At 36.9% G+C, this 23604-nt stretch overlaps 3 protein-coding genes across 4 annotated transcripts; 2 read left to right on the top strand and 1 right to left on the bottom strand.

Annotated features, from left to right (window-relative positions):
• Positions 1-55: 55 nt before the first annotated feature.
• On the top strand, positions 56-7239 carry LOC129810270 (snRNA-activating protein complex subunit 4). Of its 2 annotated transcripts, XM_055860618.1 has the most exons (4): positions 56-216; positions 286-1508; positions 6094-7022; positions 7134-7239. In XM_055860618.1, the coding sequence occupies exons 1-3, from the start codon at positions 151-153 to the stop codon at positions 7016-7018; spliced, it is 2214 nt and encodes a 737-aa protein (XP_055716593.1). In that variant the 5' UTR covers positions 56-150; the 3' UTR covers positions 7019-7022; positions 7134-7239. The 2 variants fall into 2 exon arrangements, with proteins under 2 accessions (XP_055716593.1, XP_055716592.1); XM_055860617.1 differs by having other exon boundaries at positions 6094-7239.
• Positions 7240-9371: 2132 nt separating this feature from the next.
• Positions 9372-19972, bottom strand: LOC129810283 (deformed epidermal autoregulatory factor 1). The gene is made up of 4 exons (XM_055860652.1): positions 19895-19972; positions 18930-19566; positions 14927-15363; positions 9372-10644 (listed from the first exon to the last, which is right to left on the bottom strand). Exons 1-4 carry the CDS (start codon positions 19970-19972, stop codon positions 10474-10476), a joined length of 1323 nt encoding a protein of 440 aa, XP_055716627.1. The 3' UTR covers positions 9372-10473.
• A 318-nt stretch (positions 19973-20290) lies between these two features.
• LOC129810291 (SWI/SNF-related matrix-associated actin-dependent regulator of chromatin subfamily B member 1) lies at positions 20291-21631 on the top strand. Its single transcript, XM_055860660.1, has 2 exons — positions 20291-20371; positions 20440-21631. Exons 1-2 carry the CDS (start codon positions 20291-20293, stop codon positions 21466-21468), a joined length of 1110 nt encoding a protein of 369 aa, XP_055716635.1. The 3' UTR covers positions 21469-21631.
• The last annotated feature ends 1973 nt before the right edge of the window (positions 21632-23604 follow it).

Here is a 23604-nt window from a genome sequence, read left to right as displayed (position 1 = left end):
TTTTGGACAAACTGAAAATTGCAGCAAACTTCACGCTTTAGTTTTTGGGACAAGCGGCTGTCAATTTTTTTTTATTGTTTTCAAAACAATCACTGATAGCATCACAAAAAATTAGCTTTATCAAGTGAAAAGTGGGTTTTATATGTGAAAATGGATGTTTCATTTGAAGAAGGGACTATCGATCTCTCAGATTCCGATGATGATTGCTTTACAATTGTAAGTGTTTGGCAGGAAACTGTTTATAAACAAAGGTGTCTAGTCTAAGCCAATGTAACTTTTCCACAGGATCTCAATGAAATTGGAGGAAGTCTGCTGAACGAAGCAAAGGATTTGATTGTAAAACATGATGATATTACTCCATACAATGCCATGCAATTGAATCAGCGATATATAAAATATCTAGAGATCCTACGCAAAAAAGTGCAATCGCTCATTGAACTCTGTGACAAGAGATACAATAAAATTGACGAAATATTCCAGAACAGAAAGGCCTTATCCACAGAACCCAAGCGGAATGCCAAATGGCAGAGTGTTCGATGCTACGGATATCCCTTCTTCAAGACCCAAACGGGAAAGAAAGCCCCAGAGAATGAGGATCATATCGCCAGGAAGGCCCGCGGAGAAATGGTTCCGCTGGATTTTGTGTACATGAAAAAGAAGAATTGGACGCTGCTGGATCAAAAGGACATTCTGGATGGTGTAAAAAGCAACATGATAACATTTCACAATCAGAGAGTGCAGAGAGCAATAAGAGTGCTTCAGAGGCGCCGGAAGCATCCCAACAGATTGGGTAAGATTGAATCTCTGGAAAAAGAGGCAGAGAATGTCTCCTCAATGTCATTTCCCGAACTCTGGGAGTGCGTCAAAGACTGTGAGGATTTCAAAGTGGATTGGGACTTGGTATCCTTGAGAATTGGTAGTCGTCATCAGCCCAATGAATGTGAAGCCATGTGGAGGCTCCATTTGAATCCCGAACTCAGAAGAGGCTTCTGGCTGACTGAAGAGGAAGATGATCTTCTCAATGCCGTGGAGGAGTTTGGAGAGAATGCCTGGGATAAGGTTGCATCGAAAGTTGGGAAAAGATCTGAATTTCAGTGTTTTGTTCACTATCAGGCCAATTTTGGCATAATGGCACGCATTGAGTTCAAGAAGAAATTCACCCCGGAAGAAGATGAAAAAATTCTGGAATTGGTAGAAAAGTATCGATTTGGTGATTCAATTTGTTGGACTCGGGTTGGAAGTGAGTTTGTGACCAGGACAAAGCATACCCTTTACAAGCGCTATCAGTATACATTGAAGCCCAATATCAATCACGACAGATTCACCGTGGAGGATGATTGTGTCCTCATGGCAGCCATTGAGGAGTATGGCACGAATTTCTCCAAGATTGTCAAGGAAGTCATGCCAAATCGGACGGTTCCACAACTCAGAAGTCGCTATAAGAATTCCCTGATGTTTGTTGGCAACAACAATATCTGGACAGTTGATGAGGATGAGGCACTCATGAGGTAAGATTTTGCATATACGGGAAAGTAGGGCAGAGGAATGCATGATTTTTAAAAAAAATTTAATGGTGACAAATTAATTGCTTAAGAGAAACTAGCTCGAAAGAGTCCGTTGGAACATAATTATAAACTTTTGGCAAACGATACATTTGATTTTCTTATGAGAATTACTTATCTATTCATAACCGATTGCAACCGGTTCAATCTTGTCAGAAATTCCAAGACCTTTCTAATGAGCTCGGTCATGATCCCATTCGGACGAGAAATACGCTCTCTGGAGCCTTTTTAACCTATGACCTTGAAAAATCCTTATTAAGATTGATTCAATGGTTTTCGTATATGAACGCAATGTCCGCCTTGGTAATCTTCTAAAATTAATCCGAAAGCAGTGGCACAGCGTCCCAGGCTTTGAGAATTGCTTGAACTCATGACTTAGACTGTCTTCAGACTAGAGGTTTAGCCCAGTTCCCGAGGGTCTCAAAACCTTAAACAGCAACCGATTTTATTGTTTTTCAAAATGTAATAGGTCATTTGCCCTTAATAATCCAATCCTAAGTCAAAATTTACAAAAAAAAATCTTGACTGATAAGATATTAGAGAAATTAAGCCATATAGTTAATTCTTAGGTCTGAAGCCCCTATTAGATTCTGTATCTTAAAAGTACTTTTGCATTATTTACCGTTTACCGGTACTCAATCGATTTCAACCGATTCATAAATCACTCACAAAATCTCCCAAAATAGTTTTAAGAGGAATAAAATTGATTTCCTTAAAAAAATTATTTATTAAGACTGCTTCCAGGGGCATGATGTTTCCTATATGTTTCTAGCGAGTCGAAACTACTTTGGAGTTTATACGGTGTTTTCTGTCATTGTAGAATGAATTAGCAAAAAATAAAAATACAATCTAAAAGTCAATTTAATATGGAATGGGCAACCGAAAATTCCAAATTGGCAACCTACGTACCTTCGGAGATATCTTGTAAAATGTGTACGAAAACAGGGAAAGATTTACACTAAAACTGGTCGCATTTTTCAGAGCTAATGTCACATCCTTGACTGCTTCAATACCGATTCATTACCGGCTCATAACCGATAGGAACCGGTTTAGTTTTTTTTTTTTTGAAAATTACAAGACCTTTCCAACAAGCAAAAATATGATATTATTCGGATGAGAAATACGTTCCCTAGAGAATTTTTACCCCATGACTTTCAAAAACCGTTTTTAGAAATTATTCAACAAGATTTTCGTATGAGGATGAAATGTCCGCCTGGATAATATCTAAAACAGTGCAAAAAATGAAAAAATGCACGTCGCGTTTTCGAGCACTCCTAAAAAACATGGTTTTGGCGTATTAATGATCCTGAATGCTCCAAGTCGTTATCTCTTACCGTTTGGCCTCTAGAGCTGGCGACAGCCGTACGGATCAGACGGACAGACGCACAGACGGACAAACAGCGTAACGCCATTCCTCATTTTTGCAGACCATTTTTACCAAAACTCTTCTAAACCTACTGCACCTTTATAGCCCAGATAGACTCCGGCTGATCCTCAAGAATATTTAAATTGGAAAATTCGGCAGTAAAGATTTTTTTCCAAACTGTTATACATTGAGGGTTGAGGATTATCGATTAAAGGTCCTTCGCATAAATTTTCTTTACTTTTTCCCTTTTATCTCCTGGAATTTTCAAAAAAGAAAATTCTTTGCAAATGTTAGAAAATTAGTCCTACGACTTTGGTTCCTTTGACAAAATTTTAGAGATTGAAAGTAGCAGAGATCGTGGCAGAATTAGACAGTGTGGCGTTATAAGTTTTCTGAAAAAAAAAATTGAGCAAATTACTATTTATTCCCATCATGGACAAAAAGAGATGGCAAAGCGTGCCAGCTTTGCGGAATAAATCAGAAATCACAAAAGCATTCGAAAATCAAAAAAAAATTGGTACTTAACCGATTCATTACCGGAAGACCGATGTAGTAGGGTTCGAAATTTCAATAGACTTTCAAAAAATCCAAATTTAACCAAAACGGTTGAAAAATGGGCCTTCCAAAATGGTTGACCTATGACCATCAATAATTCAAAATTGCGAATTTTTCGGTCATAGGTACGTTTGGGCAAAATGTTCACCTAGACTAGCTCTAAAGCATATCCGAAAATCATTGAAAAAGCTTGGCCCAATTTTGAGAAAAACCGAAAAAAACATGGTTTTGGAGAGGATGGAGTGGGGGCGGGCAAAAAAAACGTCAGGAGATATTGTTTTTTTTATTGGGGGTCAGCGAAGACCGGAAATCGATATCTTTTACCATTTAAGCTCCATTACGGTGACAAGTAGAAAAAAACACGATTATATAACTGCTCTCTCTTTAAGTTCGAACAGAAAAATGGACATATTAGGGTTGTGTATGGAGTACAAGCTGTCGGAAACGTTGAAGACGAGTCTGATATTTAAAAAAAAATACTAATGCGGTATTAGAATTTAATTTAATAGACAGATATTCAATTGAATTTTCGTAAAGTGATCATGTTATGTTATTTACAAATAATTTTTCGAAATTTTGTAAAATCGTTCGCAAATGTTTGTAAATTACTGCTGAGGACTTACGAAATGTTGGTAAATCGTTTTTTCTTGTTTCCCTCCTTACCTACCCCCCATAACTAAGGTCTTAGGCCTTTAGGCTTATTTTGACCAGTATCCTACGTTGAAAATCCTTTAAAAACTAAATACACCCATAAAAATAGATATCAAAATCATCAATCTATATCTATAAAATGAATTTCTGACAAATGGTGAGGAAAAACAATACATAACAAAGACGGGGCCCTTACACATTAATAGCCGTGCTCTGCTCGTAAATCGTATAACGCGTATAACACAATAAAAATTCGTAAAAGTTGTACTTTTTCCACAAACATTATTCGCAACTTGAGCACTTAACAAGCATTTTTTGTTGTTTTACAAACATTTACAAACAAAAAAAAGTTCGTAAAATGTTGTCATTTGTTCGTAAAGTTTTACCAGACAAACAAAAATGCACGAAAATTTTTTTTATAAAAGAGCAAAAACTTCCCGTAAAGTTCTCTACGAATAATGTTTGTGGAAAATGTACAAACACAAACTTTTACGAACTTATTAGTGGGTTATAAAATTCATGAGCATTTCGCAAGTCCTGAATAGACATTCACAAACATTTACGAAAAATGTTATAAAAGATTTCTTTCTGTGTAGAGGAGAATGGGTCAGTTAGTTAGCTAAAATGTATTTTTTTATTTGCCATATTTATGTGTTATCCCGGGCCCTGGGATGACTAAATCCACTTCCTGAGGACCAGAAACCCGAGCCTGATTGCTCATCCTTCTGTGGTTCTCCCAAGAATATCTCTCCCTCCCTACGAATGCTCTCCTTTCGATCCCCTTCTAGGGAGGGGAATAAAATGGTGAATTAAAAAAAATTAAGACCGTTATAGAACTTTATAGAAGAACTGACTTTTACGGACTTCTATAGGAGCTATATTCAAAATGTACAGCTAGTTTCTTCGCGATATTGTCTATTTTTTGAAAATACCCAGAATATTTTTCATGATATTAATTTATTATCGCAAAATTTTATATTTTTAAAGTCATTCATGCATTGTTACCAACGCTAAGACGGCGGTGGCCGCTAATTACACAAACATTGAATTCACGTTGTACACATCTGTCAAAATTTTGCTTTCAGTATTTGAATTAAATAAATAAATAAATAAACCCTTCCGTGCTAGGGGAAAATACTCTATCTTCGAACGTTTATGCCTTCGAATAGGGTGGCGACATTACTTGTGGCCTCTGTCTTTACTTATGGCCTCCTCGCAAAAAAACTTTACAATGTCACAAAATGATTTTGAAAAGCCTCAAAATTGAAAATATTTTATGTGTTTTAACAGTATATTGCTGGTTTTTAGGTTTTCGGAATCGTTTTCTGACAAAAAATGCGACGTGGCCATAAGTAGAGACAGGCCACAAGTAATGCCGTCACCCTAACGTGAATTTTCCTTTCTTTTGTTTTTCCTGAGAGACTTAGACACTTAGAGCATTGACAGACCTGAGGATTAGCCGAGAGACGGCTTAGCGTAATTATATTCGAAATAATTGTTAAACCACATTTCTATCATTTTCCACTAAGCCGTCTCTCGGCTTAAGTCGTAAGTGTGTCAGAGGCCTTACACACTTCTATTAAATATTACTTAACTTATTATCAAATATTGATGATTATGTAATAATTGTGTGAATCTCATAGGAAAAGTAAAAGAAATTCACATTATTCGAAGGTATGAACGTTCGAAGGGAGAGTACTTTACCCTACGTATTTTAACTGTAGCTTCTTTGAATCTTATACGGGCTTCAGACCTAAGACTTAGCCACATGGTTTAGCTTCTCTAATTTTTTTATGAAATAAATTTTTTTGGTAAAATATTGACTTAGTATTGGATATTAAGGGAAAATGATTGATTAGATTCTGAAAGGCCGATAAAATTGGTAGCTAAACCTCTGGTCTGAAGGCCACTTTACCTCCACAAGCTGATTTAGGTTGCTTATTTCTTTTTCCAATTTAGATACAGTGATGTTGAGAATAAAACGTGGGCGGAGATTGCTAATATTCTCCAGACACACAATCGAATCAGTTGCCGAACACGCTATGTTACAATCAAGAAATTTCTCGAGGCAAATCCAAGAAAGACTGTTCAAGATGTTCCCCGGAAATTCCGAAGACTTACGACAACTGTCACCCGAGACAATTGGAAGCAGAAAATCGTGGAGCTCCAGCAGAATAAGCCAGAGGTTGATGAGGATCCACTACGGGAAGCTTCGGTGATTGATAAAAAGTTTTTCAAGCTTTTTCTCACCACGTATGACTATCATTTTGGTGAGGAATTGAAACCACAGAGAACCATCAAAAATAATCTTTTTCACATTTCCAAGATCCTCGACATGAAAGTGACCAAATGTCAAGTAGACGCTGTTAAGGATAATTTCAGTGAAAATCAATTGAAACATATCAGAAGTATTACAGAGCGCTCTTTTCCCAAGGAATTGGAATTCTGGAAGACATTGTGTTTACCGGTCAGTTGGAGCACAATTGTGGCTTTTAGAGGAATTGCAGCGACTCTGGCATTTGAGAAGCCCGTCAGCAAGACTGCTATGATATCAACAAATGTACCAGAAGTGCGGGAATTTAAGGAGCGCTTTCGAAAGATGTTCTACTGGACTGCACTTTTGAGTCGTTTGGCCCATCCTGTGACTCAGTCAAATGATGCAGAAGTTCAGGAAGAAAATGATCCTGAAGCATCGTGTTCAACTACATTGCCTCAGGAAGCCACAATTATTCCAGACGATTTGAATAACTTAGAGTACGTGATTGAATATTCAGGAGATGAGTATGTGATAAAGCAGGTCTCTCCAAAGAAAGATACTGCCAGCAAGAGGAACATAGAAGTCGGTGAGACACTACTGCCTACTAAAAGGTTGAAAACTGAATGAAAAGGTGAGACTTTCGCGATTGAATCTCAGAATTGGAGGATTTTGGCTCCATGTTACGATTTTTTAGCGATTCCTTTGCAAGATTGATTTTTTTTTATAATTCTGTAATTTGCAGAAAGGGCAGATTGTTAGCATCCTGAGTAAGCTACACCGAGAAATTGTATTTTGCACGTGCCCTACTCTGAAGTAATTATTAAAATAAATGCTGATATTTTGAAAAATGCTTGCAAATCTTTTAACATCTGAAAATTGAACAAATCTTAAAGCACAACAATTAAAGGTATTTGCGGATAAATGATCAATTATTAAATTTGTTCGAACACCATGTAATGTAACCTCGAGTGTAACTATATAAGAAAAGAATTTGGCACCCAGAGCCAGAACTCAAATCAGAGGGTCAATTTTTGAAACTCTCACTCGCACTCGCGAGCTCTTTAGTGGCCGAGAGAAATCAACTTGCACACCCCGCAGATTCAAATCCTTCTGTAACGACTCCTTTATAACATAAAGTACTCGTTGCACATACTTAAGTAAAGGCCCTTGACAGACCTACTGCTTAAGGCGAGGGACGACTTATGTAATTATAATCAAAATAATTAATAATGTTTCTGACTTTAGACCAATTAGTATCCTGCCTGCTCTGTCGAAGCCTCTCGACAGAGGCTTTGTTCGTCTGAAGACGATCGTTAATTGCCTATAAAAATATCCAACTATCCACTTTCGCTATCTCTAGAGTTTTCTTCAACACTTTCTATATCCTTAAGAAAGGATGTGCTTAATTGAGATGACCGAGGATCACACACCTTTTTGATCGTTTGCCATCCTTGTCCCCATTTGTTTTCAGGATTTTATAGCTTTCTTGGCGCGAGCGTCTCGAAGAGAAAGTTATCTTAAAAACTTGTCACCATAGATCACCCGCTTTACGAGTTTTTCAGGCATAGAGGGTGCCTTTGTTTGCTTAAGCCAACAAATGCACTCCCTTTTTGGTCACTCATATCTCGCCCATCGTGATTTTACGAACACCAGCTTAATGGCTTCAAGGTGTTACTTTGTCTCTGGGCTATAAATTTCGTAAGGACTAATTGGATAGAAACACTCTCGCGGCGCTAGACATGATCTATAATGTCTCTTCTTGATATTTCACGAAAGAACCAGTGCAATCATGAATATTTGAAAACCGAGTTGTGATGCACAAAATGCGTCACAACAAACGAGTTTCAACATGAAAATGGTACTTCAGTCGATACAAATATTCACTGTCACTGATCCAAACACACACCGACATAGGCTGCTGTGATATAGTAGCGGCACTGGTTGCCCATAGAGCTGTGATATGGAGCGGCTACGCGTATCGAGGGATAAGACAGAATAAGGAGTGTGGAAGCATAAGAGGCCCAATTCTGGCCTAGATGCATCGGTAATCCGAAATGGAAAACTGACCCCTAGCAAAATCTTATCTTTTCTGGAACGCTTTGCCAAGGGAGCGAAAGAGGGGGCTTATCTTGAATACTGTGGCCTCCATTAAAAAGTCGTCCTAAGGGCCCAAATAGGCTCAGGCTGATCCTCGAGAATATTTGGCCTGTAAATTCTAGCAGTGATGCAGGTGAAGGAAATTTATGCGAAGGACCTCTAATCGATGATCCGAAGCCCTCAACGTATGACAGTTTGGGATAACTCTTTACTGTTAAAATTTAAAGGCTAAATATTCTCGAGGATCAGCCTTAGTCTATTTAGGTCCTAAGGACCTTGATATACTTGAGGATTAGACGAGAGACGACTTAGCGTAATTATATCCGAAATAATGGTTAAACCGCATTTCTATCATTTTCCACTAAGCCGTCTCTCGGCTTAAGTCGTAAGTGTGTCTAAGGCATAACATATTGTAAAGGGCTAACCTTTGTTCAAAAGACAGTTTTCCTAAAGATTACGAAATAAATTGAATTGAAAATAATCATCAGATTATATTTCCATCAGTTTCTGACTAAACTATCTCTCGGCTTAAGTCGAGAAACGGTTTAGTTAGTGGAAAAATGATGGGAATTTAGTCAAATCATTATTTTGATTACAACTGTCTCTGAGGCGTCTCTCAGCTTAAATCGTAAGTGTAGTCTAGGACGTAAGCTTCAGTTAATATGAGAGCCTCAAAGGCCTCAAAGGTACGTGATAAACTTTTATTGATAGATGGAGCTTACTCAGGATACTTATTAATATCATTTTGAAAGATATGGCACGAAATTTGATTCCAGCAAAAAAATACAGTTAATAAAGATAAAAATTTTGATATGATATTAGAAAAAATCTATCTCTGCAGACTTTTTCCTGGAAATTTAAAAAAAAATCAAACTAATTCTCATTTATCTCTATTTCACTTATTATTTTCTTTTCATTCATCTACAGTATACAATATATTTCTATTTACCTCATTTTACTGTCCTCAAGTTTTAAAGATCTACTACACAGATTTTTTTTCTTTTAAACCGCTTATTAGATTATACAGATTGTTCACTTTTTTTGCAATAAAATTTTCTCTCATTTATTTAATTATATAAAAATTAAGTTTTTGCATGGTACATTATCCTTAAACAGTATTCAATTGATAAATTCATTAATAAAAATGTATAATGATTTAGTTTACAATAAAGCAGTTTTACTATTTTTTATCAAACTTTTCGTCCAATTTTTCTAGCAGTTACTTTAAAAAAAAAAATGCGTCGAAAAAAACATTCATCGGACGAAAGTGTGATTATGCGAAAATTCCTTTAACCCCCCTACCTTTGATGTAAAGTGAATTTTTAAAAGGTATAAAATGACCAAGGCAGGGATGTCCTGTGAAATTATGACATAGAAAAAAAAATTAAAAGATTAACAATTCCCAACAAGTGATTTACAGTAGTTACAATTGATGCTACAAATTTTTATATATCATTCCATACACTTACATGATAAAATAGATGTTTTTCCATTTGTGTTATTTTTATGTGCAGCAAAAATTTGTTTATTATCATCAATGTATGTACTTTAAAGTGCGTCAATTGCTTTGCTATTAGAATCAGAGTTAGTGAAATTACTATTTTCCCAGGTTGGTGGGTTTGTATTGTTGTGTTTCTTTCTTTTTAATCTTGCTTTTTTTGGTATCTTTCCTTTCGCTCCATTTATCCCCAATTGTTAACATTCCTTACCTAAGTTATCCAGCACACAGGAAATTATATATTTATATATATATATATTTTTTAATTCTTGGCAGAATTAAGAATAGATAATAGAAATAAAGAAAATGCGCTAATTGAGAGATTGTTTTACACATTAGAGGACACACAAGATGATTTTATGTACTTAAAATTAAAGTGTTGTTTCTTTTTATCTCCTTAAGATTCCACAATTTTTATTTTGGGCAAAAGCCTTTCTTTTTTTAAACTCACCATTATTTAGTCACGTGCAATACCTTGTCCCATTGCTTATGTCTGATCATCAACAAGAAGCATAATCTGTTGAGTACCATCAGTCGGATCTCGCGAACATTCGACCTGATGCGAATTCCAATCCTTTCGTTGGCAAAATGTCGAACAGTAGGGTGTTCGTCTGCACAGAGAACATTCTGCTAGGGCCTCTCTGTTACAATTGGCACACTAAAAGATACCAAAGGGAATAATATTCAAACATTACTTGAAACGCTTAATAAATAATATTCATTGAACCTTTAACTTATTAACAAGGGAGCTTGAGTTATAAGGTAAAAAAATTGATTTATTGCTGCTGGAACTCCACAGAAAGAGCAGTAGGGGAGGCCGGGGCAGTTAACGAAAGGGCAGTCTCATTTTTGCATATTTTACTGCTCGTACTCAAAGAAAGAGCAGTTGTATAATCCTCTTTTCCCAACTTGTCACCGCTCTGGAGCCTTAACGGTAAGAGATATCAACTTCCGGTTTTTGGAGATCCACCATAAGAAAACATTATTTCCAGACGTTTTTTTTCCGGTTTTACAAATTATCTGGTTCCCATAATATCGATATTTAAACATTAATATATCGTCGGTTCCGAAGAAGACTATTGTAAGTCTACTTACAATAGTATAAAAAGATGGTATCATTGGATACAGAAACCTTAGATCTATATCCCCACAAAATTTTATGTTGATTAAGATATTCCTGCAAAAGTTACAAGAAAAAAACTTAAAATCAGTGTGCCCAATTATTGAGTTTTTTGCCCACAATTTTGCTATAATTAATTTAAAAGTAGTGTTAACTAGAAAATATTCAATGCGTAAGTATGATAAAATAGTTTCAAAAGCTGAAAGTATACTAATTGCAGTGAAATTAATGAAACTAAATTTTAGCTATCAAACTTTAAACCTCTTTCCTGTAAAGTTTACATTTTGGACTTACAATATAGTCTTCTTCGGAACCAACGATATTGCTCTTATTGTAACTTTGGAAATGTCCAAACCCACCATTGGCCTTTCAAATGATATAAACTTAAAATATAGACGGTTTACTTTAAGTTCGTTGCATGTTTTTGACTATTGTGAGTAACATTTCAAATGAGGCAACAAACTTTTGACGCATGAAAAATGAACAACTTTTAGAAAACAATTCTTTTTTATATGAAATACAATGAAGTTTTTTCTTCGAAATACTTACATAAATAAGATTTACGAATCACAGGCAACTAATTTGCAAAAAGAAAAATTTTGAAAAGTAATTTTTTTCTATCATTTTTTGCACCTGATTTGCCGAACATACATGAGGCAACAAACTTTTGACACCTACTGTATATGTTTTGAACATCCCTGCTGCCGAAAATCATAAGTCGGCAATTTCGGGACCGGCCGGTCGTCCGGCCGTCTGTAGTACGCAATATCTCTGGTTTGGAAAGAGATATCTTCATAATTTTTTTTTTAATATTTCTACTCGCGCGTACGACGATTTCTGTGCTATTAGTTTTTTAAAAACCGGTTCTAAACCGGTTAAAAATCACGTTTTGTAGTTTATCTCGAAATCTAAGCATGCGATTTTGAAAATTTAATGTTTATGTTGCAGCCCAGAAAATTTAGACCAATTTAAAAAAAATGTATATTTCCGCAGATTTTCGCGGATTTTTGCGTGACGAGTTTTTCTTTTTATTTGAAGGAGGCTGAAGGAGGCTCTAAATGGATGAAAAGTTTGAAGTCTCTATTCCTCATAGTTTCCGAGAAAAATCAAATTTAAAGTTTTTCAGACACTTTCATGCATTTCTCATCCAATTTTCCTTATTAATAACGATAACATGTTACATACAGTTTAAGAATTATTATGACCAGCGCACAATAACTTTTGTTTGTAAACATGTTTTTGAAATTTCAATGAGAGTGAATGAGATGACTAGATCTAGATCTCATTCACTCTCATTGAAATTTCAAAAACATGTTTAATAAACAAAACTTATTGTGCGTTGGGCATTAAACGAAATTTGCATTATTTATGTATAAATATCGTTCGAGTTTGTCACAATACAAATTTGCAATAAAGGAATCGCACCTCTATAAGCTAAGCCAATGATAAGCCTAGATCAGCTCAAGGAGGGGTATAGGGGAAAAGGAAAAAAACCGTTCGAGATAAGGTCCACTTATGAGGGGAGGTCATTGAAGACCGGAAGTCGATATCTCTTACCGTTTCGAAAAAAAATTTCAAAAATCAGTTTAACCGATTCATTGCGATGAAGACCGATGCAACCGGTTCCGATTACTTTAAGAAAGTAATTTTAATTAATTCTGGTATTGCGAATTTAAATAAACGCCTCAGGATTTACATTATATTATCTGAGATTTTTTGCAATCTCAGCTTTTGTAATCCGAGGTGAAATCCGATCTTGTCAGTTGGACCCAAATTTTGGATATGAATATCATTTGCACCAAAAAAAGATTTTCGTGGACGGTCCGTGTCACGTCCGTCCGTCGTATAACACTTCTGGAGAAATAACGGAAAGAGATATCCACAAGTGGTTTTCGGCAAAGGTTAAAAGTCGTCATTTTGGAACACTCTCAAATTTTGTTTTCTCAATAACTCAGCCTCTATAATGGCATCGATTGATTTCAAATTTTTAGTATGTTACAGCTTCGCTTAAGAGCTTTCTATTAAAAAAAAAAAGTAAGCCAAGGTCCTTTAAGGTTTGAAAATCTTAAATTCATTCATCGAAGATACGTAGTGGGAACTAGGGTAGTAGTAAACAGGGGTAGTTGTAAACCTACTCCCTGACAAGTGGCCTTAAAAACTGAAGCCACTTTCTCACATTCACATACAGATTCGTATGGAAATTTTTCTGCACTCGTGACCTTTACACGATATATGTCACAATTGAGGTGTGCCTTGTACACATGACTCTGTGCCTTGTATAGAGGGATAAATATTCTATATTTACATCTGAAAAGTTTTTCGGAATTCGAAGTATAAGCTGAGTTTGGAAGCAATTTATGAGTTGGCTTCAAACAGCTCCATATAAAAAAAACTTTTTGCCAGGGGGTAAACACTGTGATTTTTTTCAATAATTTTAAGACTCCAGAGGATAAAACCCATAAGCATTCATAGATACCATGGGGATGTATGTCCACAGATGAATTGGTAAATATAATCCTAATACTTTAAAAATAAAAATAATTTTTCCTGAAAATGTTGATATTTCGATTATTTTGGTCATTTGGATTTCCACCTCGAAATTAAAAACTGATTAATGGGGTAGATTAAAAGAGCGGCAAATTGACCTTCATGCGAAATGTCTAAGTTATTGACTACGAAAAATATTGGTGGCGTTGTGTTCAATAAGAAGGCACATGATGTGAAAATATGGGGAAAATCCATTGAAAAATGTCTTTGATTTGCATGTTTTTAGTTTTTTTTCTATTTTAATATTCCTTGTAAAAATTGTAGTGATTTTTTGAAAAATAAACAGTCTTTATATATCTCTTAAGTAATTAAAATAATTGAAAGTGGTGCAAAGTTAATTTCAAGGGTGGAAAAAGGGTGTTTACATCCTCCCCAGAAAGTGTTTACTTCTATCCCAGGTATTTTGTGAAAAGAGAAAAATGCACAGTGACACAAATTTAATTTTTATGGAAAACTCAATTGTTTTCCAGCGTCCGCATTACCCGCAATGAATTGTCTATACCCAAGGGTAAAACATGAGCTAAGAAAGATTTTCCAAAAAGTCACGGTGTCCTTGGAAAATCACCTCAAATTCGCATCTATTGAAAATGGTTACATGTGCCCCAGTCTCCCCTATAGATTTTTTTATTATGTATTTAAAAGGTTTTGATTTATTCCAAATTTCAAAAGGTAAATTTAAAATTATTTTAACTCGAAATGAAGTTCACAATTGAAGATACTACAACACTCGATCAAAAAGTCAAATTAGAACTATTTTTAATAATTTTCTGTCAAGTCTCAACTGATTCCGATCGGTTTTGAACCGGTTCATAACCGATAACTAATTTTAATCTGAAATTCAATTATATTAGAGTAAATGTCCTAATTCAAAACCATTTTAAGACGCTTTAATTTTGTCAGAAGATTCAACACATTCAGTTCATATTTTTTCTGAAGAGAATTACATAAATTTGCTCCTTGACTCTTCTAGAATGTTACTGTTTAGTGAAAATTCATTAGATATAATTTGAAAACTTCTTAAATACAAGAAAAACACACAAGTGCAAAATGATTCTATTGGAAACATATTAATCCAAATGGAGACAAGGGAAAGTTTCTAATTGGAGACAAACCCATAAAACCCAGTTTTTATATCGAATTAAGTCATTATAAACCCGGTGGTTTCTAATGGGTTAAATACCTTGGCTAAATTTTAAGAAAATTGTTAAATCGATGAATTTTTGGGATGAATCATAAATATTTCAACATTGATATTTACAATGAGCAATCTTACCTTCTTGGCACCATTCAAGTCCACACCAGCCGCAATGTTCATGGCATTGGGATCCTCGATGTCGTGAACACGTGCCGCAATAAGAGCAGCATCTCTTTCGCGCTGAACTCTTTCCACTTGCTTCACGTGAATTTCCTGTGCTTCATTGATGCAACGCCTAAACTCAGCAATTGCCTTGGCCATCTGGACACAGAGTGACTTGAGTCTCTCGAGGGGAATATTGCCCTCGGCAATTTGTGTGGTATCGAGAAAATCACTAGAACCATCTATTCCGTCCGTCAGGGTGCCCCAGGGTTCTTCTTTCGTTATGACCACTGGCTCCTGTTCTGCATACTCATCAGCTGATCCCGATTGGCGCTTCTTCTTGCTGTCAATCTCAATCTGATTTCGTCGACGTCTCTTGTAAGGCGTGAAAAAGCGCACTGGACCTGTAGCGCCTGTAAAAAGACCTCGAATTAAGTCATCTGCTGAAGGGATTCTGTACAAAGAAAACCATTAATCATTATCTCCATGGAGATTCCATGATGAGAGATGATGAATAAATTTGAGTGGGATGGAAATAATGGGTTCCCAAAAGGCTATTTTCAGCATTGCATCGCTCGACTGACGCACTAAATTCTTGTGGGCGTTTCGATGCGCCTGCTGAATCCCGGACTAGCTTATTATTGCTATGATTCTATTGATGACTCTCTCCCTGGACATTGAACAATTTATCAGCAATAAAATTGATCTTGAGTTCAGAAGTGCAGTATTAATGCGGCTATCAGACTATAAGCTTAATCTCATTCGTAGACTATTTTATTTCATATTTTATTGTGTACCTATGGGAAATATTACGGTTTAAAAAAAAATTGAAAATTCATAAATTATAATCAGCTGAGAAGCGAATTAAGCAGAAACTGATGGAAATGTAATATGATCATTTTATTTTGATTACAATTACGTTAAGCCGTCTCTCGGCTTTAGTCGTAAGTGTGTATAGGGCATTAAAATAGGGAAAAAAATCTAGGTCTTATTATATTTTAAACAATTTTCTTTATTCTTATTTCATGAATTAGCTTGTATTTTTTTCAATTAGTAGTATACCTAGAGCCTAAACGATCCAAGATATCGACTTCTGGTCTTCGGCGACCCCTCCTCAATAAGTGAAAAATTATTATTCAAGTTTTATTTCATTTCAAATTTAATATATAATCTAGTCTAAACGAATAATTTGTTCCTAGATTCTTCGATTGGAAAATTACCTATTTTGAATTTTCTGCGGCCAAAGTACAACTGCTCCAAACGCTCCAAAGGGTATTTTAGCTAGATTTTTTACAATTTTAGCTTTTGTGGTCCGATGTGAAATGCGACCTCGTCAGATCGGACTCAAAATTTGTACGTACATGCTTTGACACTCTTATACAGACTTCAGACCTAAAGCTTAGCCATGTGGCTTAACTGCTCTAATTACTTATTAATTAAGACCTTTGAGAAAAATAGGATTGGATTATTACGGCCATTGATCTATTAGAATCTGGAGAACCAATAAAATTGGTTATTATTTACGATTTTGAAACCTCCGGGAATTGGGCTAAACCTCTAGTCTAGAGCGGTCTTCAGACTAGACTCTAGTCTGAAGACCGCTCTAGATTATGAATAGAACACCAGTAAAAATTGCTTTTTTCTACTTCCCCGTCGACCAGCATAACTTACAATCGAACTTACAATCGAAATTGAATTCAACTTACAATCGAATTTGAACGTTTTTCGAGTTGCAGCAACCTTTCCGAGGTTTCCTGTAAGGGATCTTAACTACCCCAGTTACCATAAGCTTATCTGGGCTTGCCACTGGCCAGGCTAAATTTTTTAACCAATTCGGCCAAGATTGGACATGGTAAAAGACCTTGAATTTTTCAATCCTATCGCATTACTTCTATCTTACTTCTCGAACTCTATAGATTTACGGTTAATTAACCCGTTAAAGGGGCGGTATATTGTTAGAATTTTGAAAAGTTGAAGTTTCGAATTTTGAAAATGTGACATATCTGTCCATTCGACAGTTACCACGCCTACAGGCCAAAAGGTTAGAGGAAGAGATTAGGGGCCTTCGGGAGACTTCCTAAAAGTCTACCCTGGGACCATTAACATGTCGCTTATTTTCCCTTTAAAATCATGTTTTTTATGATTGCTCGAAACACGTCATACGATTTTTTTTTCATTTTTGGATATGTTTACGGTTTTTCAAGGTAAAATCTTAAAAATGTTCTAGAGAGTGTATTTCTCAACCGAATGGTGCCATGTTGGACTTGTAACAAAGGCCTTAGATTTTTCTGCCAAGTCTCAACTGATTCCAATCGGTTTTGAACCGGTTCATAACCGATAACTAATTTTAATCTGAAATTTAATTACTTATATTACTTCTAAGCGATTTTGGAATATTTTTTGAATGATTTATGAATCGGTTCAAATCAGTTAAGAACCAATAAACGATAAATTGTGTGAAAGCACTTTTGTGGTATATAGGGGAAAGTACTCTCCCTTCGAATATTCATGCCTTCGGATAATGTGATTTTTTTTTCATTTATCCTAAGAAACTTACACCTTTCTATTAAATATTAGGTAGCTTATCATCAATTATTGATAATTACGTGTTAATTGTATGCAAATCTCTTACACACAGAAAAATTTGGACTCTAAATTTAAGAATATATAAGATCCTGGGAACTTAAATTGGACGTGAATCCCCGAGGCGTTTAAGTTTAGAAGATCTGAGCGAAAGAAATGGGCTAGAATCCCTAGCTCTTTCAAGTTAAAAGATCGGGAACCTAAGTTCAGCATTAGCTGGAAAATGAAAAATGTCTACAGATTTGCAAATTGCAACTAAAACTAAATGATCAAGGATTTAGAATTAGGGCATGCATTGGCATTCATTGGATGGGATTTGACATTAAATTCCTGGGTGTTTTTGTATAAGAATTTTCCATTTTTCTGCGTGTAGGAAAAATAAAAGAAAATCAGGGGGGTGACATTAGCTCTGAAAAATGCGACCAGTTTTAGTGTAAATTTTTCCTGTTTCCGGACACATTTCACGCGATATCTTCAAAACTACGTAATGTTGCCAATTTGGGGTTTTCGGTTGCCTATTCTATATTGAAATGGCTTTAATTTTTTGCTAGTTCATTCTACAATGATAGAAAATAGCTAATAAACTCAAAAGTTTTTTTTTAACACTCTAGAAACATACAGTAGAGTCTCGCTATAGGCCATCGCTCTATAGTCCACAATTTATCGACCGTTGATTTCAAAACACTGATTTTATGTTAGGTTATGTTTTTTAGTATGTGACATGCATAATTATTTTAATATTTTTGGCAAACTTTATTAAGTAGTTGTGATAACTGTGATCCACAATGAAGAGAGCAAGGACAAGTACCACAATCGCAAAGAAAGTGGAAGCCGCCGAGCAATTACAATACTAAAAATCGTTGATAATTTTAAAAAATTACATGGACTATAAGTGCGACCCAGGCGAGCACCAAATGCTAAGCATTTTCAAATCAGCTGAAAAAATATATATTTTCAGCTGAGCTCCCAAGTGTCAAATTTGAAACCAAATATGGACTATAGCGAGACTCTACTGTAATGGGAAACATACACTGAGAAAAAAATAGGGTGCGATTAACATTTTTTCCTCAGAAATTTAACACTTTTTAGGTGTAAAAATATATCAACATTTTTTAATGTTAATTTTACACCTTTTGAGGGTAGAATCAACATGAAAAAAGGGTAACTTTAACCCCCAATACACCTAATTGGGTAACATTTACACCGTTTTCGGATCAATAATGCAGGGTAAAATTAACATTTTCAGAGTGTTATTTTGACTTTTTCGGATTTCTCTCAGTGAAGGCATGAACGTTCGATGGGAGAGTACCTTCCCCTACAGAGCATGGGATACTTCGCCATTCCTTTTTTTATCGATTTAGAAGTTTGAGCGGTCAGCAAAATCTTTTGTACTTACTGGAGTCATCGTCACAGCATGCCGGACAGGTGCAACTTGTTGCATGTGGTTGAAGGACACCCTCGTCAATGAGTGCCTGGAGACTGCGTCCGCCGAAACGAATGGAACGCTTCCAATCTTTGCTGGAACCACGACCGCATTCCTGCTCAAATTCGCTAGGAGTGAACCAGTTGTCCTTGTACTTGATGCACCTGCCACGTCCTCCGGAACCCAGTCGACTCTTGTATAGCTCAGCAGTGGTGGTTTTGCATCGAATTGGTAATACTTCCATATTCATGATGTCTGACCATTGATTCTGGATTTGCTGTGGCTGTGACTGGGGCTGAGGTTCTGTCATCGTGGTGATCTCTTGGGTGCTCGTGGCTACGGATTCTGACGTTGTCACCGGTTGTTTGATGACAATATGTGTAGCCTTGAGATCTCCACCAACCACCTGACCAGATATAAAACCATTGTTGTCCACGCAGATCATTGGCTTGAAGTGCAGGAGTTGTTCCGGAGTTATCACGTTGAAGGTGCTGCCACTGGCACTGCCTACAGGAACACTCACTGGTACAGGGACGGACACCACGGTACCCCCCTCGACGGAACTGGCTTCCGTCGTGGTGGCCGTGATGAGACGCGTCCTTGTGGTACCCTGAAATGCCAGATTAGAACAGTTTGTGTTGGAAAATCCGTGCGAGATGACGCATGGCATGGATTTTTTCACCATCAGCCTCAATTTCAGGCAAGATGGAGTATTTGCCTAGACTCTGGGGCCTCCGGATAGATCCTAGAGACCTTCCGGATACCGTCAATGGCAAGCAGCAGTAATATGTGAGAAATTCAAAATGGATGCTCAAGAGACACAGGGCAAAAGGTGCGCCCAGGCATTGTGGCAGCCAGTGCCATGGGAAAAGTTGCCCTTGCCGTGTGTCTGGATGGGATTTTCCCACTGCAAAGGTGCAAAAGATATGCAGACGTACCTGATTTCCATTTTCTTGTTCAGCTTCGGCTTCGGTAATGTCCGGCAGTGCGAGATCCGACTGGTGATTTTCATCCATGATCGGCGCCCTCCGAATGTGTGTGTTCAAATGTCAATTGTCGCTTCGGCACTCAATCAACAACCTCGAGACATGCACAACACACTTGGTGGGTATTTGCTCTGAGGGTTTTAGGGCAGGTTGCACTTGGGAATTTTCTCTTTTTTCGCGAAAAGCACCAGACAAGGTGACAAGGCGAGGAAAACCAAAAGCGGAGAAGATTTACCTGACGCTAGCGACGCCATACGGAGGAATTTGGCATTTGCTTTTGTGACAGCGGCTTCCCCTGCAGACAGGAATTTTCCAGTGTTTTTCCCCCGGAAATACTCTCCAAGCACAATGTCTATCCGGACGTACGGTGACAAACCGATAAGTTTTCAACTTGAGGAAAATGGAGAGTACTATTGCGTGGGCTCAGAGGTGGGATTTTTGTCGGAAAAATACAATGTAAACAAACTAACCTCAAAATGCTTTGGTTGGCTTTCTAGGTGGGGAACTACCTGCGCCTCTTCCGGGGCTCTCTCTACAAGAAATATCCGGGCATGACACGGCGCACACTCAGCAACGAGGAGAGGAAGCGTCTGATTGAATCTGGACTCAGTAGCCATATCCTGGCTAGTTCTGTGTCACTGCTGAAAGCATCGGAAGTGGAGGATGTTATTGATGGCAATGATGACAAGTACAAGGCAGTTTCTGTACATTCCTCAGACCAGCCCATTCTGCGTGAGAGCAAATCCAAGAAACCCACCCCATGGGTACCAACAATGCCCAATTCCAGCCACTTAGATGCTGTTCCCCAGGCGACTCCCATCAATCGCAATCGTGTCTACCAGAAGAAGGTACGCACCTTCCCAATGTGCTTCGATGACACAGATCCCTCGACAAATCTCGAGAATGCAGCTCAACAGGAAATGCTAGTACCTGTTCGCCTCGATATGGAGCTGGAGGGACAGAAGCTGAGAGACACTTTCACATGGAACAAGAATGAGAGCATGATAACACCAGAGCAATTTGCTGAAGTACTCTGTGACGATCTCGATCTCAATCCATTGGCTTTTGTTCCGGCAATTGCAGCGGCTATTCGTCAGCAAATCGAAGCATACCCCAGTGAGCTGATTATTGAGGAGAGCTGTGATCAGCGTGTCATCATCAAGCTCAATATCCACGTGGGCAATACATCCCTTGTTGACCAGGTGGAATGGGATATGTCGGAGAAGGATAACAATCCCGAGGAGTTTGCAATGAAACTTTGTGCTGAACTGGGATTGGGCGGAGAATTTGTCACGGCAATTGCCTACTCAATTCGTGGGCAATTGTCCTGGCATCAGCGTACGTATGCATTCAGTGAGGCACCACTGGCCACTGTTGAGGTCCCGTTCAGGGCACCGAGTGAGGCCGATGGATGGGCACCCTTCCTCGAGACACTGACAGATGCAGAGATGGAGAAGAAAATCCGTGACCAAGACAGGAACACAAGGAGGATGCGACGTCTGGCAAATACAACTCCAGGTTGGTAAGCAGCATTTCTCCTTTTATTCTCTCAAAATATTTTATAAAACCACAAAATATTTATATTTCGCGATTATATTCCTCAGAACTATCATCATTTCTAAAATATTCTGTGTGAAATTACTGTAAACTTTTATCAATAAAATTTGTGTATGAGAGGTGTTTAATTAATTCCTGATTCCTGAACGACTAAGAAATTTCCGGTGGCAGCTAAAATCCCTAAAAAGATCGATTATCGCTGGAAATTATATTTTTTGATGTCTTATAAAAGCGATCAATTGGTATTTTGTATAGGGGAGAGTGGAGCAGATCCAGGAATGTTTGACTTTCCTATTATTATGGAACCAGTTTAATTCGTTAAACTGATTAAAAAAGTTAAAAGGACGCAGATCTCACGTTTCGAAAATACTGAGAAGTCTTTTCACTTCACATAATTTAAAACAAAGTGGTTTATAATTAATGAAATAGGGAGAACCGAGGCAGCATCATACAGTGGCATGGTATAATTTGATTTAGAAGGAACATTGAGCAAATCACTATTCAAACTAAACATCTCCCTATTCATTAGCTTAATTTCAACATTTTTTTCACAAATTCTTGCAGAAAGAAAAAAAATCGTTTGCTGGCGTAACGGCATCGGTCTGCTTTAAACTCTTGAAGTTAAAAAAAAACATTATTTTTTGTCAGTAAACAATTTAAAATTGATAAGAAATTACCTTATTTAAAAGGGACAGATAATCCTAACCGGCTTATGTAGATGAGATTCTTAATGTGAGCTAACTCGGAATGCATGCAAATTCGATTTAGAGCTGAAGTTGGGGGACGCCATTCTCAGTTATATTGAATCAAATTCGTGAAATTATACAGATTTTGTATTTTTGAACCAAAATATATGGGAGAAATGTAGACCAGAATGTTCTCTATAATTTTGCAGAAGAACTAGATCTCATCGATTACTCAGAAGCCGAGATAATCGAGGTTGTTTGTTTCTGAACTGGTTTTTTCTACCAGAGCGCCCCAAGTGTTCATTTGATGAACTTCAACTATATCAAAGAATTGTTATATTTTGTGAGACTTTCCATTTAAAACCCTATTTTAAGTGTCTTGGTGGAGTAGAGGCAGTCAAATTGGCATCTGAGTGGTTTCAAAGCGTTATTATAGGAAAAGTCAATTTTTTCACACTTAAACGTCAAAATCGGACAGATCGCATTATCTGATCGAAAAATTATGTATGGACGAAATATAGATATAAGTATCCTCTACAATTATGTTGAAGTAATCATCAAAATCGGTTCAGCGACAGTCGAGATAATTGAGGTTATGTGATATTGAAATTAGTTTCTCGACTGTGGCGCCCCTGGTGTAGGTCTCATGAAGTTCAAATGTTCTAGAAAGTTGTAGCATTTGGTGAGATCTTTCGTTTAAGCCCTCACTCGTCAAAATCGTTCAAATAGAACCGGGGATATAATTTTTTGAATTTCGTGAACTTTGACCCATCATATTTCCGGTTCTATTACTAGCAAACCAACGCCATTTTTTGTAAACTTCATAGCCTCGACTACAACACTCTAAAATTTGATTAACTTGCACAATGCCGTTTTTGAGAAAAATGAGTTTGAATTTTGATGAATTTTAACGCTATCGCAGCGCCACTTGTGGTGACCTTTTGAATTTCCATCTGAAAGTGCTCTTCGAAACGAAACCAAAAACCCGAAATTTAGGTCAAAATGCTAATTAGAACCGGATATAGAGGCCGGTCAATTTTCAAACTTTGACCCCTTATAGCTCGAGTCAGGGATTATCGATCGACTTAAGTATTTTTGTTTGATAGGTATAATCAAGAGCTACAACATACTAAAATTTCAGCCCGATGCATAAAGGAATTTTTGAGTTATTTAACTTAGAAAATTGAAAAATCTTCTTTTTAAAAATAGCGCCCCTAACGGTAGATTTATGAATTTGCGATGTTAGAAGGGGAAGTGGCATTTCACGAGAGCTTTCCAAAACGCCCTCACTTTTTAAATTCTGACAATTAGAACCGGAGTTATGGCCATTTTAAGAATTTTTTTTGACCCTTATTGCTCGGGTCAAGGGTGTCATTCAACCTTAAGTTTGGTATTGATCGAAAGTCCTAAGGCTCAGCT

This window comes from Phlebotomus papatasi, chromosome 1 (assembly GCF_024763615.1).
Source record: "Phlebotomus papatasi isolate M1 chromosome 1, Ppap_2.1, whole genome shotgun sequence".
Lineage (NCBI taxonomy): Eukaryota > Metazoa > Arthropoda > Insecta > Diptera > Psychodidae > Phlebotomus > Phlebotomus papatasi.
The sequence above is the reverse complement of the archived record's forward strand: the minus strand, read 5'-3'. Positions and strand labels throughout refer to the sequence as shown.

Coding starts and splice junctions, on each gene's coding strand:
- LOC129810270 (XM_055860618.1), top strand. CDS start 151: ATGGATGTTTCATTTGAAGAAGGGACTATCGATCTCTCAGATTCCGAT. Junction 217..285: donor ATGATGATTGCTTTACAATT/GTAAGTGTTTGG, acceptor ACTTTTCCACAG/GATCTCAATGAAATTGGAGG. Junction 1,509..6,093: donor GAGGATGAGGCACTCATGAG/GTAAGATTTTGC, acceptor TTTCCAATTTAG/ATACAGTGATGTTGAGAATA.
- LOC129810283 (XM_055860652.1), bottom strand. CDS start 19,972: ATGGATGAAAATCACCAGTCGGATCTCGCACTGCCGGACATTACCGAA. Junction 19,567..19,894: donor AACAAGAAAATGGAAATCAG/GTACGTCTGCAT, acceptor CTGGCATTTCAG/GGTACCACAAGGACGCGTCT. Junction 10,645..14,926: donor ACTTGAATGGTGCCAAGAAG/GTAAGATTGCTC, acceptor GGTATCTTTTAG/TGTGCCAATTGTAACAGAGA.
- LOC129810291 (XM_055860660.1), top strand. CDS start 20,291: ATGTCTATCCGGACGTACGGTGACAAACCGATAAGTTTTCAACTTGAG. Junction 20,372..20,439: donor ACTATTGCGTGGGCTCAGAG/GTGGGATTTTTG, acceptor TTGGCTTTCTAG/GTGGGGAACTACCTGCGCCT.